General features: G+C 40.2%; 1 protein-coding gene across 4 annotated transcripts in view; it reads right to left on the bottom strand.

The window, feature by feature from the left end:
• prx (periaxin) overlaps positions 1-18,568 on the bottom strand; it is a 38,401-nt gene that overhangs the window by 8,166 nt on the left and 11,667 nt on the right. For 3 of the 4 annotated variants that reach the window (XM_071495769.1, XM_071495766.1, XM_071495768.1), the window contains exons 2-8: positions 16,872-16,927; positions 15,413-15,520; positions 12,631-12,756; positions 11,294-11,453; positions 10,644-10,837; positions 10,032-10,273; positions 63-9,844 (exon numbers count right to left, since the gene is read on the bottom strand). In XM_071495769.1, the coding sequence (XP_071351870.1) occupies positions 63-9,844; positions 10,032-10,273; positions 10,644-10,837; positions 11,294-11,453; positions 12,631-12,660 (10,408 nt within the window). In that variant the 5' untranslated portion in view covers positions 12,661-12,756; positions 15,413-15,520; positions 16,872-16,927. The remainder of the gene's footprint in view (positions 1-62; positions 9,845-10,031; positions 10,274-10,643; positions 10,838-11,293; positions 11,454-12,630; positions 12,757-15,412; positions 15,521-16,871; positions 16,928-18,568) is intronic. The other variant, XM_071495767.1, reaches the window with a different exon arrangement.

The raw sequence follows: 18,568 nt of genomic DNA on the forward strand, positions 1-18,568 counted from the left end.
AGGCATGCTGAGATGTGGCATTTTGAATTTTCCACCTTCCCCTTTGACCTCCACCTCTGGACCTTCAAGCTTGCCTTTGGGCAGTGAGATATCAAAATCTGGCATTTTCATGTGAGGCATTTTGAACTTTCCTCCAGTTCCTCCCTCCATTTCAACTTCTGGACCTTCAATCTTTCCTTTTGGAAGTGAAATGTTGACAGAGGGCATGCTGAGATGTGGCATCTTGAATTTTCCACCTTCCCCTTTGACCTCCACCTCTGGACCTTCAAGCTTGCCTTTGGGCAGTGATATATCAAAATCTGGCATTTTCATGTGAGGCATTTTGAACTTTCCTCCAGTTCCTCCCTCCATTTCAACTTCTGGACCTTCAATCTTTCCTTTTGGAAGTGAAATGTTGACAGAGGGCATGCTGAGATGTGGCATCTTGAATTTTCCACCTTCCCCTTTGACCTCCACCTCTGGACCTTCAAGCTTGCCTTTGGGCAGTGATATATCAAAATCTGGCATTTTCATGTGAGGCATTTTGAACTTTCCTCCAGTTCCTCCCTCCATTTCAACTTCTGGACCTTCAATCTTTCCTTTTGGAAGTGAAATGTCAACAGAAGGCATGCTGAGATGTGGCATTTTGAATTTTCCACCTTCCCCTTTGACCTCCACCTCTGGACCTTCAAGCTTGCCTTTGGGCAGTGAGATATCAAAATCTGGCATTTTCATGTGAGGCATTTTGAACTTTCCTCCAGTTCCTCCCTCCATTTCAACTTCTGGACCTTCAATCTTTCCTTTTGGAAGTGAAATGTTGACAGAGGGCATGCTGAGATGTGGCATCTTGAATTTTCCACCTTCCCCTTTGACCTCCACCTCTGGACCCTCAAGCTTGCCTTTGGGCAGTGAGATATCAAAATCTGGCATTTTCATGTGAGGCATTTTGAACTTTCCTCCGGTACCTCCCTCCATTTCAACTTCTGGACCTTCAATCTTTCCCTTTGGAAGTGAAATGTCAACAGAGGGCATGCTGAGGTGTGGCATCTTGAATTTTCCACCTTCCCCTTTGACCTCCACCTCTGGACCTTCAAGCTTGCCTTTGGGCAGTGAGATATCAAAATCTGGCATTTTCATGTGAGGCATTTTGAACTTTCCTCCAGTTCCTCCCTCCATTTCAACTTCTGGACCTCCAATCTTTCCTTTTGGAAGTGAAATGTCAACAGAGGGCATGCTGAGATGTGGCATTTTGAATTTTCCACCTTCCCCTTTGACCTCCACCTCTGGACCTTCAAGCTTGCCTTTGGGCAGTGAGATATCAAAATCTGGCATTTTCATGTGAGGCATTTTGAACTTTCCTCCAGTTCCTCCCTCCATTTCAACTTCTGGACCTTCAATCTTTCCTTTTGGAAGTGAAATGTCAACAGAGGGCATGCTGAGATGTGGCATCTTGAATTTTCCACCTTCCCCTTTGATCTCCACTTCTCGACCCTCAAGCTTGCCTTTGGGCAGTGAGATATCAACACCTGGCATTTTCATGTGAGGCATTTTGAATTTTCCTCCAGTACCTCCCTCCATTTCAACTTCTGGACCTTCAATCTTTCCTTTTGGAAGTGAAATGTCAACAGAGGGCATGCTGAGATGTGGCATCTTGAATTTTCCACCTTCCCCTTTGAGCTCCACCTTTGCTTCCACATCAGGTGTATCAGTGTTTGCAGTTTTCATTTTTGGCAGGTTAATGCCAACATTTGGCATTTTGACATGTGGCAACTTCCTGCCTCCCTCCATTTCAGCATCAGGTCCCTCAAATTCACCAGTCTTTACTTTGGGCAGAGATATGTCAATGTTTGGCATTTTGATACCAGGCATTCTGAATTTGCCCCCTTCTCCTTCTACTTCAAGATGTGGAGTATCAATTTTTCCACTCTTTGGTTTTGGCAAGGTTATGTCAACACTGGGCATTTTGACATCAGGCATCTTAAATTTGCCATTTCCTTCAGCATTTATTTCAAGGTCAGATGCATTAAGATTTCCAGATTTCCCTTTAGGAAGAGACACATTTATTGATGGCATTGACATGTGAGGCATTTTGAATTTTCCTTCACCTCCTTTTAGTTCCACCTCTGGTCCTTCAATCTTTGGAGACTTTCCTTTTGGCAGGGAAACATCCAAGTCTATTTTGGGAATGGAAACATCAATTGTTGGTATTTTGGGAATTTTAAGGTTTCCCTCATAACCTTTGATATCAGCTTCTGACACATCAACTTCTGCTTTGGGAAGAAGAACTTCAGTTTCTGGTGTTTTGGCTGCAGGTAATGAAAGCTCAACAGAAGGCATCTTGACCTTGGTCTTAGCTTCAAGGTCACCTCTTGGCTTACCTAAATCTTTTTCTTTGAAGCCAAATCCTGGCATGGAGAATTTGGGTAGTTTGATAGTGACATCGGGTGCATGTAAGCCACCCTTCCCTTCCACATCTGCCTCCAATTTAGCATCAACCTCTCCTTCTGGCAGTTTACCTTTTGGTGATGATATTTTAAACTTGGGGAATTTCACTTTGTATTTTGATTTCTCGTTGGGGCCCTCAACATTGATTTCTGGCTTTGGAATGTCAGTTTTCCCCTTTTTCACTTTAACATCCACATCGGGACAAGACACTGATATGTCTGCATCTTTTTTGGATATTCCAAATGATGGCAATTTGATTTTAGGTTTTTTCACCCTAACTTTTCCATCCCCATCAAATTCTACTGATGGTGTCCTAATCGCTCCCTCCACATGTGGTGGACTGAGGGAAATATCTCCCTTGGGGCCTTTTCCTGATATCTCCAAATCACCACTTTTAGACTTTCCACCAAACCTGGGAAAAGTAAAACTGGGGACTTTGAGGGAGACATCAGGTAGATCAAAGCTGCCACCTGAAGAAGGCCTCCCTCCCTCTGCTTTCAGAAGCTCCACCTCCACATCGTCACCTTTTGGTTTTGTGAGGCCAAAGTCTAAATCCACCTTTGGAGCGGCAATGTCAACTGTCGGTAGTTTGACAGAAGGAAGTTTGAGGGATGCACCTGTACCTTCTACACCCGCTGTCTCAATGTCTGCACTCTTAACTTTCAACTTGGCTGGTTTAATATCCCCTTTAAGACCAGACATCTCCAAATTTCCTGGGACGTCAGGAACACTGGTGTCCACTTTGACGCTTTTGTCCTTCAGACTGAGGTCAAAATCAAACTTTGGGAGATTTATGTCAATAGTTGGCATGTGAAGCCCACCACCTTTTTTACCATGTAAGTCAACTTTTGGCACTTCAAACTTTCCCTTTCCAGATGGTCCTTCAATATTGCTATCTCCCTCCAATTTCCCTACTGGAACTGATATGTCAACAGCTGGCATTGCTGTCATCTTTCCTCCTTTCATCTCAGGTCCCTCCACTTTAACACTGCCCTCTGGCAGACTGATGTTTGGAAATGAAACATCAAATTTGGGCATTTTCAATTTGCCACCTTTTACCTCAGGACCCTCAATACTGAGGTCAGCCTCAGCTTTTCCTTTGGGAAGTGAAAGGTCAATGTCTGGCATGTTGATTTTTCCTCCCTTAAGTTCAGGACCTTCTATGTTGATCTCTGGTCCTTTAGCTTTCATTTTAGGAAGAGAGATATCAATAGAGGGCATATGGAACTTGCCTCCTTTTCCAGCATATCCTTCAATTTCTATTTCTCCTTGTGCTTTTCCTTTGGGGAGTGAAATATCAATGTCTGGCATGTCTATCTTCCCTCCCTTGATGCCTGGGCTTCTTATGTTGACATCAGCCTCTGGGAGACTCACTTTCGGTAAAGACACATCAAATTTTGGCATTTTAAACTTACCCCCCTTCACCTCAGGGCCCTCAACATCAAGGTCACCCTCAACTTTTCCTTTGGGGAGTGAAATATCAACAGATGGCATGTTAAACTTTCCTCCTTTACCATCAGGACCCTCAAGGCTGATATCTACTTCTGGAGACTTAATTTTTGGGAGTGACACATCACCTTTGACTTCAGGTCCTTGAATATCAACATCAACTCCCTTTGCTTTAATTTTAGGAAGAGAGATATCAACTGAGGGCATGTGAAACTTGCCTCCTTTACCACTGTGCCCACCAATGTCAATATCTACATCTGGCTTTCCCTTTGGAGGTGAAATATCAACAGTTGGCATTTCAATTTTTCCTTTCATGTCTGGTCCTTCCAAATTGGCATCAACCTTTGGGAGACTCATTTTTGGTAAAGAAACATCAAATTTTGGCATGTTGAATCTCCCTCCTTTCATCTCAGGGCCTTCAACATTTATGTCATCCTCAAGCTTTCCTTTGGGAAGTGAAATGTCAACAGTTGGGCTGTTGACCTTTGCTCCTTTAACATCAGGACCTTCAATACTGACATCTACATCAGGAGATTTTACTTTGGACACAGAAAGGTTGAGTGATGGCATGTTCAGCTTTCCACCTTTAACTTCAAGGCCTTCAACATTTATCTCGGGTCCCTTAGCTTTCATTTTAGGAAGAGAGATGTCAATAGAGGGCATATGGAACTTCCCTTCTTTGGCAGCATGTCCTTCAATTTCAACTTCTCCTCCTGCTTTCCCTTTAGGTAGTGAAATATCAGTGTCTGGCACTTCAATCTTCCCTCCCTTGATGTCCGGGCCTTTCACTTTGATATCACCCTCTGAGAGATTCAGTTTTGGTAATGACGCATCAAATTTCGGCATTTTAATCTTTCCCCCTTTTACCTCAGGCCCTTCAACGTTTAGGTCACCCTCAAGTTTTCCTTCTGGAAATGAAATGTCACCTTTAAGTTCAGGTCCTTCAATATCAACATCAGCTCCTTTTGCTTTTATTTTAGGAAGAGAGATATCAATTTTGGGCATTTGAAACTTACCTCCTTTACCACCATGTCCCTCAATGTCAATATCCCCTTTTACTTTGCCTTTAGGGAGTGAAATATCACTTGTTGGCAATTCAATCTTTCCTCTAACATCAGGTCCTTCTACTTTGACGTTGCCCTCTGGTAGGTTCATCTTTGGAAGTGAAACATCAAATTTGGGCATTTTCAATTTGCCTCCTTTTACCTCAGGACCCTCAATACTGAGGTCAGCATCAGCTTTTCCTTTGGGAAGTGAAAGGTCAATGTCTGGCATGTTGATTTTTCCTCCCTTAAGTTCAGGACCTTCTATGTTGATCTCTGGTCCTTTAGCTTTCATTTTAGGAAGAGAGATATCAATAGAGGGCATATGGAACTTGCCTCCTTTTCCAGCATATCCTTCAATTTCTATTTCTCCTTGTGCTTTTCCTTTGGGGAGTGAAATATCAATGTCTGGCATGTCAATCTTCCTTCCCTTGATGTCCAGGCCTTTTACTTTGAGATCACCTTCTGGAAGACTCACTTTCGGTAAAGATACATCAAATTTTGGCATTTTAAACTTACCCCCCTTCACCTCAGGGCCCTCAACATCAAGGTCACCCTCAACTTTTCCTTTGGGGAGTGAAATATCAACAGATGGCATGTTAAACTTTCCTCCTTTACCATCAGGACCCTCAAGGCTGATATCTACTTCTGGAGACTTAATTTTTGGGAGTGACACATCACCTTTGACTTCAGGTCCCTGAATATCAACATCAACTCCCTTTGCTTTAATTTTAGGAAGAGAGATATCAACTGAGGGCATGTGAAACTTGCCTCCTTTACCACTGTGCCCACCAATGTCAATATTTACATCTGGCTTTCCCTTTGGAGGTGAAATATCAACAGTTGGCATTTCAATTTTTCCTTTCATGTCTGGTCCTTCCAAATTGGCATCAACCTTTGGAAGACTCCCTTTTGGTAAAGAAACGACAAACTTTGGCATTTTGAATTTCCCTCCTTTCACCCCAGGCCCTTCAATATTTATATCACCCTCAATTTTTCCTGTGGGAAGTGAAATGTCAACAGTTGGGCTGTTGACCTTTCCTTTTTTAACATCAGGACCTTCAAAGCTGACATCAACATCAGGAGAATTTATTTTGGACACAGAAAGATCTGGTGTTGGCATATTTAGCTTTCCACCTTTAACTTCAAGGTCTTCAACATTTATCTCGGGTCCCTTGGCTTTCATTTTAGGAAGGGAGATGTCAATAGAGGGCATATGGAACTTGCCTCCTTTGCCAGCATGTCCTTCAATTTCAATTTCTCCTTCTGCTTTTCCTTTGGGGAGTGAAATATCAATGTCTGGCATCTCAATCTTCCCTCTCTTGATGTCCGGGCCCTTCACTTTGACATCACCTTCTGGGAGACTCACTTTTGGTAAAGACAAATCAATGTCAACATCCCCTTTTACTTTGCCTTTAGGGAGTGAAATATCAATTGCCGGAATTTCGATCTTTCCTCTAACATCAGGTCCTTCTACTTTGACATTGCTCTCTGGTAGGTTCATCTTTGGAAGTGAAACATCAAATTTGGGCATTTTCAATTTGCCTTCTTTTACCTCAGGACCCTCAATACTGAGGTCAGTACTTCCTTTGGGAAGTGAAAGGTCAATGTCTGGCATGTTGATTTTTCCTCCCTTAAGTTCAGGACCTTCTATGTTGATCTCTGGTCCTTTAGCTTTCATTTTAGGAAGAGAGATATCAATAGAGGGCATATGGAACTTGCCTCCTTTTCCAGCATATCCTTCAATTTCTATTTCTCCTTGTGCTTTTCCTTTGGGGAGTGAAATATCAATGTCTGGCATGTCAATCTTCCTTCCCTTGATGTTGGGCCCTTTTAATTTGACATCACCCTCAGGAAAATTTACCTTAGGTAATGAAATGTCAAATTTTGGCATTTTTATTTTCCCCCCTTTGCCTTCAGGGCCTTCAACATTTATGTCACCTGTGACCTTTCCTTTAGGAAGTCCAGTATCACAGGATGGTATGTCAATATTCCCATCTTTTCTAGAGTGAATGTCAATATCAATGGCTCCCTGTGCTTTTCCTTTAGGAAGTGAGAAGTCAATTTTTGGCATCTCAAACTTTCCACCTTTGACTTTCGGACCTTGAAAATTCACATCTCCTTCAGGAAATTGTACTGCAGGGAGGGATGGCAGACTGAATTTGCCTTCTTTTCCTTCACCTTCAACAGTGATATCACCTTCTAATGTGCCTTGAGGGGATGAAATGTCAATAGTTGGCATTTTAATTTCCTCACCTCTCATTTCTGGTCCCTCAATATTGATGTCGCCTTGCTTTGATTTTATTTTCGGAAGAGAAACATCAAATGAGGGCATATGAAAATGTCCTCCTTTGCTTTTAGTTTCAATGTCACCCTCTGCTTTTCCTTTTGGAATAGAGATGTCAACTGAGGGTCCCTTAAGGCCAACATTTCCCTCAGGTATCTTCACATTTGGTAGGGATACATCAAATGTAGGCATTTTAAACTTGCCTCCTTTTCCTGAGGGTCCCTCAATATCTATCTTACCCTCTGCTTTTGCTTTTGGATGAGAGATATCAATTGAAGGCATGTCAGTTTCCCCTCCTTTAATTTCACTTCCCTTTATGTCTAAATCTGCCTTTGGTGATTTAACCTTCAACTCAGGACCTTCCATATCAATACTTCTTCCCTGTGATTTGATCTTTGGTAGTGACATATCAAAAGAAGGCATCTGGAACTTTCCTCCTTTGGTTTCATGACTTTCAATTTTTATCTCCCCCTCTGGTGGTTTCATTGCAGGGAGAGAGATATCCAGTGCTGGCATGTTCAGATTTGCTCCTCCTTTGACTTCAGGTCCTTCAATGTCAACCTCTCCCTCTTTGGTTTTCATCTTTGGGATTGAAATGTTAAAAGCTGGCATCTTGAACTGGGGCCTGCTACCACCACAGCCCTCAAGCTCCATGTTCCCCTTTAAGTTTGCCTTTGGAAGTGAAAAGTCAACATTAGGAAGTTCAGGGCATTCTAACTTGACGTCTCCTTCAGATAGCTTAATTTTCGGGAGAGTAATGTCCACGGAGAGCATGCTGACTTTGCCTCCTTTTACTTCACCACCATCAATGTTGAAATCTCCCTCTAGGTTCCCTTGGGGAATCGGGATACCAGTGATATCAGCAGTAGGCATCTTGACCATTCCACCTTTGAATTTAGGTCCCTCTAAAACAACGTCTCCCTCGGTTGACTTCATTTTTGGAAGAGCTACATTATATGAAGGCATGTTAAACTTGTCTCCTTTTCCCTCTATATGAGCCTCACCCTTGGATTTACCTTCTGGTAAAGAAATGCCTATTGATGGCACCTCAATTTTCCCTCCTTTAATACCAGGTCCTTGCAAGTCAACCTCAGCTCCAGATGTTCTGATCTTAGGGAGTCTGACATCCAATGGACCCTCTATTTCAATGTCATTGTCTAACTTTACTTTTGGTAGAGATATATCAACTGAGGGCATCTGGATCTTCCCTTCACCCTCAAATTCAGGCCCCTTCATGTTCATGTCACCCTCTGGTTGTTTTAGCTTAGGTAAAGAAACATCGAAGGTTGGCATTTTGATTTTTCCTCCTTTCCCTGCATGCCCTTCTACTTTAATGTCTCTCTCTATTTTGCCTTTGGGTAGAGAAACATCAGGTGTGGCCTTTTCAAATTTACCACCTTTCACTTCAGGGCTTTCAATGTCGACTTCAACCTCACTTGTCTTTATGTTAGGGAGGGATATGTCAAATGATGGTAACTTAAATTTTCCTGCTCCGTCAATATCAGTCATTCCCACTTTGCCTTTGGGAAGGGTCAAGTCTACTTTTGGCAACTTGATGCCTCCTTCCACCTCTTGTCCTTTTATATTTACTTCTCCTTCTGGTGACTTAATTTTTGGGAGAGATATATCAAAATCCGGCATTTTGAACATCCCATCACCACCAACATAATAGTCCATATCCACATCTCCACCCTCTGTTTTCACCCTTGGGAGAGACATGTCTACAGAGGGTACACTGATTTTCCCTCCACCTTCAGGGCATTCAATATCCACATCAGGTGATCCCATCTTTGGTAATGAGATATCAACCTTTGGCAAGGAGATTTTGGGCCCTTTGAAAGTGCCCTCCACCTCATCAGGTATACGTCGTCCAGTGTCCAATTCCAAATCAACATTGGGCACTGAGATGTCCATGTCAGACGTTCCCTTGACTTTTGGTAAAGAAATATCAACAGAAGGCATATGAATAGATGCAGCTTTTCCTGATAGATCACCCTCCATCTTTGGTTTTGTTATATTTGCTTCAGGGAGCTGCATCTCCCCTTCTCCTTTTATTTCTACTTTTGTTAGGTCAGCATGAGGCATTTTCAGCCCTTCAGCTTTAACTTTAATTTCACCATCTATTTCATCTGAATGACGTGAGAGTCTAACTTTGGGTAGTTTCAACTTTGGCATTCTGAGCTTTGCATCTCCTTTGCCTCCTTTGCCTATGTCTACATCAGGTTTTCCCTCAGCTGCATCAGTTCCTCCTTTGATGTCACTTTTGGGAACTTTTATTTCTGCCTTTCCCTTCACAGTGGGCAAAGATGCATCAGCCTTTCCTGAAGGGAATGCAAATTCCACATCAGGCGAGTTAAGCTTAAGACCTCCCTTCTCCACATCCATGTCTTTATCACCAGACAAACTGATCTCCACTGATGGTGGCTGGATGTTCACACTTGGCGGCTCCAGCCCCACAGATCCAGTTTCCAAAGCTGAGCCTGACTTTGTGTGTTTGGTCTTAGGAAAGGTGATTCCAAACTTGTGTCCTTTTTCTTTGGTTTTCACTTTAGCTTCAGGCATCTCAGATGGAGAAATATTCACCTGTCCCTCAAGTTGTGCTGTTTCCACTTTTCCTCCCTTTGCTCTCATATGGGGAAACCTGAGAGAACAGTGTAGAGAAAGGACAGAAGAAAACAACATTGTCAAATAGCCCAAAAAAGTTACATTTAGTTTAATACTATAAAAAGAAAACTGTCAAAGCGTTTCTCAAAATAACCTTTTAAGATGCTTTAACTGTGACCATTTCAACATAAAAAAAGCACAAAGGGTACACAAACAAGGCCAACCTGATCTTCCTCTTTGCCTTCCCTACAGCTGCTGCTCCTCCAGCTCTTTCTACGTCAACCTTCGTACTCCTCCTCTGTTTGAATTTGGGGAGAGAAAACTCCACGTCCACGTCACTTATCTCCAGCCTGGGTGGTGTGCCCTCTATCACCAATTCCTCTCTGCGCTTTTCTTTTAGCCTCTTCAGACCAAAACGACCACCTCTTTTCTTCTTGGTCTTGAATGGCTTGGTGCCCTTTACACTCTGAAATACACACGTAAATGACAAGAGGCTGTTTGAAGGGCTCCCATTTGAGTATGGTACTACCTCTTATTGAATAATTAAACAACTGAAAGTGTATAGAAAGTACAAATGAGTTTTATATCTAATTTGAGGCTCTAAAAGATTTGACTAAATGGTATTTATAAACACTGGACACATAGTGTAAATTATAATTTAATTTCAAAGTTGGAAAAAAAAAATCCTATAAAAGCCTAAGGAGTTTTAATGACGTATTAAAGTATTAAATAGGTACTAAAGTCTGATTATAACTGAAAATATTACTTTATTTAAAACCACACAATTTAATTTAGAAAATACATACCACATATGAATACAGTGTATAATTGATTACCATTTTGGCCATCTTGGCTTTGGGACCTTTGACCTCCACACTGGGAACTCGAGGCCGCACGCTGACCTCTGCTCCAGGGATAGTCCTCTTCAGTTGGAAGCTGACCTTATACGGCTCCGCACACTGAAGGATCTTCAGAGCATCTTCATACTTCACATTGTCGAAGTAGACCTTGGCACTGAGCAGCTGGTCACCTTCACACAGAAAACATCATGAATGAATGAGTCCTCTGTTAGAACCAAAGTCAAAATCAAAGTGATTTTTTCTTCCCCCTTGCATATTTTCTTTTGTATCTCCTTCCATATCATAGTCTGTAAAATAACAACATAAATAATTAACATAAACATAAACATTATGTAATATGTATTACTTGTGGTTTTAATGTAATGAAATATGGTAGAAGGTACTGTTTTTCTATTCTATATCTTAGTGGTTGCATAATTACGAAAACTTATCTAGAGTTAAAAATGGTAGTGAATATTCAACAGTACTATAGTGATGAACAAAGCATCAGTTCTCACAAACCCAGTGCACACATTCACCAGAGTTTGCAGTGCACATGTTTTCATTGGATTTCCTCTTTGGATTTTATTAATGTTAACATTATAAGGAGCATGTTCCATTAATGAATCTGATGTAATTGCAGGTACCTTGCTGTAAACTGAGATGTTTGGCAGCTGGAGAGTCTTTGAGGACATCTTTAACAAAGATCCCTCGCTCTCCTCCACCAGTCACACTGTAGCCGCTAGCTCCAGCCCCTGCCTCTGTCTCCACCACGATTTCCACTGACTTAGAGGCTTCCTCCACAAGCTAAAACACACACAGACAACTTTTATTATCACCTAGAACAATAGCAGAGTGGCATAGCTCAACGTATTATAACAATTGTTCATTTTGTGATAGCACCAAATCATTCATAGATATACTGGGAACAAAACTGGATATTGGGCTGGCTGTGGCAGGCATTTTTCAAAATGGCTGCAGGCGATTGGTCAGACTTTCCTATCCCATTCGATCCAGCCAACAACCAACCCCTGATTAATAGGCTTCTTCAGTGTTAAATCATGGCTACAATAATGGTTTTTGAGAGGAAGTACATTAATTGTGTAATAATTATGATATTGCAGTAATAATTAAATACATTAGTTGAAAGTGAAACCCTTAATTTTGGTGTTGTAGCAGAGTAAAATGTTATAAACTGACCAGTGTAATGTGAACGAAATATATTATATTAGTTTAATGGTATTATCAGTCAAGGAAAAATGCCACCAGACAACTTGGACAGCATTTCCTAGCAGCAGAACATGGCTCCAAATGGGCATTTTCTTTCTGTAATGACAGATTTTAAGGTAATTTATTTCATGTAAAACTTTACTGGTTTTATTAATTTGCATTATATAACAGAGCTGCAATAGTTGCAATAGTTGCAGTGCCTGATCAAATACAACAGTGGCTGCTGAAATCAATAGCATTTGGACCCACAAATCTTCAAAGTTACATTCTGCTGCTTTCATCACACATAACATGAAAAACAGTATTTTTTCTGACTTGTATTTCTTTTTTTCTCTCTCTTTTTTCTCTTTCAAATGCACAAGGGCTTGGATACTTCTTTATATTTTGCTTCCCTTGCTTCAGTGAGTGCAAAATTTACTGTACAGTTATTTGTCACTTCACACTTCACGTCTGGATCCATTTTATCCATTAAACTGTCATGGAGGAAAGGTCACTCAGTTCTTGGACTACATCCACTTTTCAAAATACAAAGGAAATAACTTGTAGACGATTCATAAAGGAAAAAGTGAGTCATGTACATTATCAACTATTGGAGTGACTTTGTGTTCAAGTGTGCATCTTCATCTATGTCCTGTTCCATTGATGTTTTATGGTAAATAAACAGATTGCAGACATGTGCACAGGTGCAAACAAAAGTAACAAAGATTTCAGCCTGAAAAGTCACATTGACAGTGTTCAATCAGACTCCACTTACTGTCTGTTTGTCTGTGGGTTCTGAATCCATCTCTGGTTGGGCCAGTTGGCAGGTTGACTCTCTCAAGTGACTTCTCTTCTGACTCAACACCTGTTTCAGCTCTGCATGAAGCTTCTCCTTCTGTACCTGGAGACAGCACAGATAACACAAGGTGAGACAGCCTGCACTGTGGGTGGATCTGGATTAACACAACTAAACTATGTCTGAAAAATTAGATAGATAGATAGATAGATAGATAGATAGATAGATAGATAGATAGATAGATAGATAGATAGATAGATAAAATATTTTATTAATCCCTTGGAATTCAAATTGTGCAGTAGCTCACGAATGTATTCAGTTAAGATTTAAGATTATTATTATTTTTTATTAAATAAGATTAAGAAAAATAAAATGAAAATAAATTTGTGGTTATTGCTTTGACCTAGAATCTGTAATTATGAATGTACTGCTATTTCTCGATTATGTAGAGTGATTTAATTTAAATTTCATGTTATTATACTTTAAATTGTAATTGTCATTTTTATTTGACTTCCCTCCTCTTTGATATGCATTTTATTTTATATCAATAAAATTTATCATTATTGTCATTATTAATATGATTATTATTATTGTTCTTATTATTGTTCAATGGTATGTGACTGTTAAATTAGTTAAATGTTGTTTTCCATTGACACATTAAAGTAATTTGAATTTTCATTTAAAAGTGTAACATCCATTAACTTAATACATTTCTCACTGTTATAAGATACCTATGTTAATAACTTGTTCCCAGGTAATTTGATGGTTACACAAAAAAGAATGCTAAAATCTGACAGTTTAATAATCAAAAGTCAATTTACAATGTAGTGCCACAACAAAAAAGTTGTTTTCTATTCTTTGTAAACCTTTCATACTTTTTTTTAAATTAAATGTGTAATGTTCATAATATATAATTTGGCACAAACAGAAAAAGTTATAACATTCAGGCAACAACACAATCAATAATTTTCAACTATTAAATATGCATCCTTTACATGTGAAGTTTATATATTTAGGAAATTTGTATGTTGTTAGTTGTTACAAAGATGCCTCATTGTAGTTTTTTTTTGTTATTACTCAGGTCTTTTTTCCTGTTGAGTAAAACCTTCAGCTGTTCTTTCAGCAAGAAAACTAGTTAGCAGCCTGTTAGCCAACGTTCCTGTTTGAAACCAGCAGGTGTCACTGTCTCTCAACAATCGGCAGTAACGTTTTGTTTTTCTAAAACTCTTAAAGTTGCTAACGTGCTACTTTTTAGTCCACAAATGTGGGTAAGGGTGTTTACAGAGTCCCCGACACCTGAGGCCAGTTTTAGATCTGCCACAAAAGATGTTTATTGTTGTCAACTTTGCACCCAGCAGCTGGCGGTCACCTGCTGCAGCAGCATGAAAAAGCCACAACTGGCATCTGTGCTGAGCTGGGAGAAATGAAAAGTTGTTTATGTGGCGGACAATGACCTCAGCAGATCAGGCCTGGACTATTGTGATCCAGTTTGTATGGTCCTGGTGGCTGCTGGGGTCAGGAGGTCGATCACAATGCTGTGTTTTCGTCTCCAAATATATCTGAGTAACAATGTAGCTCATAAAGATTTCAACATTATGGTCTTTTCTGTATGTGACTGGAGCTTTTAGGGTCATGAGGTCAGTGTCACTGGCACTCTTCTCAGTCCAAATAAAGAAAATCACATTAGCAGCAAACACAAGGATCAGGCACCTGTGGGGTAAACCTAAATGAACCATGATGCAGTCACGCTCTTCATCCCTGAATTAACCCATTTACTATTTAACGGTTATAACAGCAATTCAATTCAATTCAATTTTATTTGTATAGCGCCAAATCATAATATACATTATCTCAAGGCACTTTACAGGGTAAGGTCAAGACCTTACTTTGTTACAGAGAAAAACCCAACAGTTCCCACAAAGAGCAAACGCTTGGCGACAGGGGGAAGGAAAAACTCCCTTTTAACAGGAAGAAACCTCCAACAGAACCGGGCTCAGGGTGGGCGGCCGTCTACCTCGACCGGTTGGGTAGCAGTAACCTCTTCTCAAAATTAAAGGATATAGTTCAACATTTTCAGGACCATGCATAGTCACCTTCTTTAGAGTCAGATTAGAAAATTGATACAAACCACAGTGCTGGAAAAATCGAAATTTTAAATTTTGACTTGATTGACTTACTAGATTGAAAGTCAGGGGATCACCAAACTCAGTAGGAGTCCTCCACTGGGTGCCATGAATGTCTGTGCTAAATTTCATGTCAATCCATCCAATGGTTTTTAAAGGACCAGCATGTAGGATTTAGAAGGATCTATATGGAATATAGTATTCATAATGTTTTCATGACAGTAAAATCACCTGAAACTAAGAAACACTTTGTTTTTGGTAGCTTATAATGGGCACAGGGAATCTACAAAGGTCCTCTTCCATGAAACCAGCCATGTTTCAATGGTAGCCCAACAAATAAAGCAAACCCTGGCTATAGAGAGGACCCTTTGTGTTTTCTTGTAACCTTAAGGCTACCAGAGCTTCTCCTACCCAACTGGCAAGGGAGGAGTGAGGGGAGTTAGTAGTTAGAACAACCACACATTTCTAAACAGCTTTATCCAGACACTCTAACCTCCTTGGAGAGGTATGCATTTATAAAATATTAAAATGTATATATTAGTTCCCTCATATATGTGTTGTGTGTATGCTAGCAGTAGCCTTTGTTAATGCAGGTAGGCTTGTGCATGTATGTGATGTAATGTGTACATATGTCCCACCACTCTCTCTGGGCTCTCCTGTTCGTCTGTGGCGCTGCTGTGGTGAGGGTTGCGTTGTGGGGCGGTGGGGGATCTGTTGGAGGGGGGCGACCGCCTCTTGTCTCTTACCTGCCCACAGAGAAGTTAGTGTTAAACCACTTTGAAATGGTTCATGCAGCAGATTATTTGCGCCTCCAGAGCAGCTCTGCACTGCACTGCAGCCTGTGGGAGACTCCTGTGGGAAAATCTAAAGAACATGAGGTTCGTGATGTGAATTTTCTCAGTTTCATTTTAACAACTTCTGACATTTTTGGCTTTCAACCCTGCACTGCTCCAGCGAAGCTGCTTGACAGAAGAAAACTGGTTGATATACAGTGTGCATATGAGGCTCAGCTTTCAAGCTGTGGGTTTGTTTCTCTGTATGCTGATCATGCATTGCTGCTACCATACACTTAACTTGAGGATTTGTTCCTGACAAATCTAAAGTGAACTGCAGTCAGAACATAGAGAACAGTAAAAAATTACAGCATGGCTTTTATCTCTAACGAGGCTAAAATCATTATTGAGTGCAGATGGCTCATGAGCTATTTTCTTTCTGTGACTGAATTTGTTTGAACTTTCTCTTGTTTTTAACTTTCTTCTCTATTTCTTTTAATCCGAATATAGATTCCCCAGGACCTTAACTATTGTTACAGTATTATCATGCATTTTCATTTCTACTGTTTGTGTTTTATTCATTTCATACAACAGAGTTTCTCCACTGGAATAATTAGTTGGACTAAATCAAACTAAGCTGGCTATGAGTTCTTTTACCTCTGACCTTCTTTCTGGAGGAAACATGTCATGACCCGGCCTCCCACTTCTCCATCCTCTACTCGCTTCATAAACTCACACATAGTTAATCTTGTAAAAACATCCTGTTTCAACACTTCACCTGTTTTCAGACTGCATTGACCTCAGACACCTACAAATTTCCGGTGCAGACTGTGAGCTAAATTCTTAAAATAATGATATGTGCATAATTATTCCATTTTCACGAAGAAAATTACCCATTAAGATTATATGATTATAATTTGCCGAAAGTCTCTTTTCAATCCTTCAATCCTTTGTGCACACAGTGATCGTATCTATGTGAAAATAAAAATATGCAGATAAATCTGCTCACGCACATTCAGCAGCCAGTGAGCAATAAAACATGAAGCTACAATGATTTAGTTCCCTGTTTATGAGGTAAAGATACACCATCAAAAATAATACACAGCTCTCTTCACTTAAACATATTAGATCATAGCACCATAATGTCCTCAGCAACGTAAGTTGTTGTGCAGTAAAAACAAAGGGTTGACTCTCATTTCAGTGATTAAACTGCAATAACATAAGAGAATTGCTCGACTGAGTTTAAGTGCAGTGTGTTATTACTGTGTTCAAGGCAAATGGACAAGATCACATTCTCATAAGGAGGAGGTCTGTGTTTACTTACGGCTGGATCTCTGGTCTGACTGCAAACATGGCTGTCTTCTTGGTCTCTGTCAGAGTCTGAAACGTGAAGAAACAACAGAGCTTATTTTTTTTGGATTGATTTGGTTTTACAAAGCTTGTTGCACATCTGGTTCAGTTAAGCAGAGACTGCAATTACACAGAGCACTGTTTCATGGGTTTTTCATCATAGTGCATGAGAGTCCTGTCAAGCAATAAGAAAAAAAAAAAAAAAAAACAGGAGTGGAAACTGGCTGAAGGAATTTAATGGATTTTCTTGCAGATAAAAACATGGATTCAATAAAACACCTGTCTAATAAGAAACCAACAAACAAAGACAGAAAATAATTAAAGTTAAGTTAAAAAAGTAAAAAAAATTAATGTGCTCAAGAGGCTTTGTGCAGATGATCATTTCAGATGATCATCATTTTTCCTCTGCAGACTGTGATCATTTTCTAATTTTCTCAATTTTTCAGTTTGTCCCTCTATGGCCTTTAATACATACATGTATGTCTATGACAAATTTCTAAAACATACTTACTGACCACATATTTGTCCAGACCTTATACTGACCAATGTTCACTTTTAAAATTTACAAAATGTTTTGTGGACAGATACAGTATAAGAAAATGAAAACAAATCTGAATAAAATCAGAAGCAATTTAGTGCATCTTTTTTCAGAGGACATCACTTATGCATATCACTGTCCCTATGTGGGAGGCCACCAGCCACCACTGACATGCCACCAGAACAGGACTGTATCATATAACAGTAAATTAGTTCCAGTGGCATTCTTCAGAGAGTGTAGCATCTGGTGTTGATGTCAGGCTTGTGCATATGGACTTAAGCATCTGATTTAGTAACATGGCCGTCAGGCTTATGGGACGGTGGTCTTGAGATTCTTTCCGTGGTCTTGGTCATACCTCTACACCGGCTACTCAGGCCCAAACCATCTGCACAAAACCCACGCTCACACGCCTTCAGGGAACCAATGGCACTACTCCAGCAGGTCTTGACTAACAACACATCCATGACAGTCGTATCTTATCACAGTAACCAAAAGTGTATTCATTTTGCAAGTATTTAATATTTTCACCAATGTGAAAGCTCAGTTGCATGTCGCTTCCAGGGGTTAGAAAGAGGAAGATGCAGAGGGAGCAGGATTGGCAGGAATACAGAGCAGCTATTTAAGACGGAACAGAAGAAGTCAGTAGAAAGTCCAAAAGTCAAACAGCTGCAAAGAACAGCAGCCAGTTCATTGCATCCTCAACTGAATCCCCGTCAACCTGAATCTCAGGAGTCAAACACTGAAGTATGTGAGGTGACAAAGACAAACACCCAACCAAAAGTTTCTCAGTGTCTGTAAATTACAGAAGTGAATATCTCAGTGACTGTTTTTGTGTCACATGACAAGATGATTTGTGTTTGTTGTGGCATTGCAACAGCAAGTTCCTGACTTCACTTTTGTTACCTCAGTGCACATGCATCAGTAACCTCTACACAAAACCCACATTAACAGAGATAATACTTTCACACTGGTTTGGGGGAAATGGTGATGACTGGACTAAGACTAGACCGATTCCACAGTATGGAAGCATAATGCATTCACATGAGAAAAAAACAAATCTACTTTGCTGTTTTTCTGAATTTACAAGATTACGATCTCAGGAATATTTTTTTTAGAAAACTTTTCTCAGAATT

Source organism: Trachinotus anak, unplaced genomic scaffold (genome assembly GCF_046630095.1).
Source record: "Trachinotus anak isolate AG129_WGS33_773 ecotype Australia unplaced genomic scaffold, CSIRO_AGI_Tana_v1 ptg000014l, whole genome shotgun sequence".
Classification (NCBI taxonomy): Eukaryota; Metazoa; Chordata; class Actinopteri; order Carangiformes; family Carangidae; genus Trachinotus; species Trachinotus anak.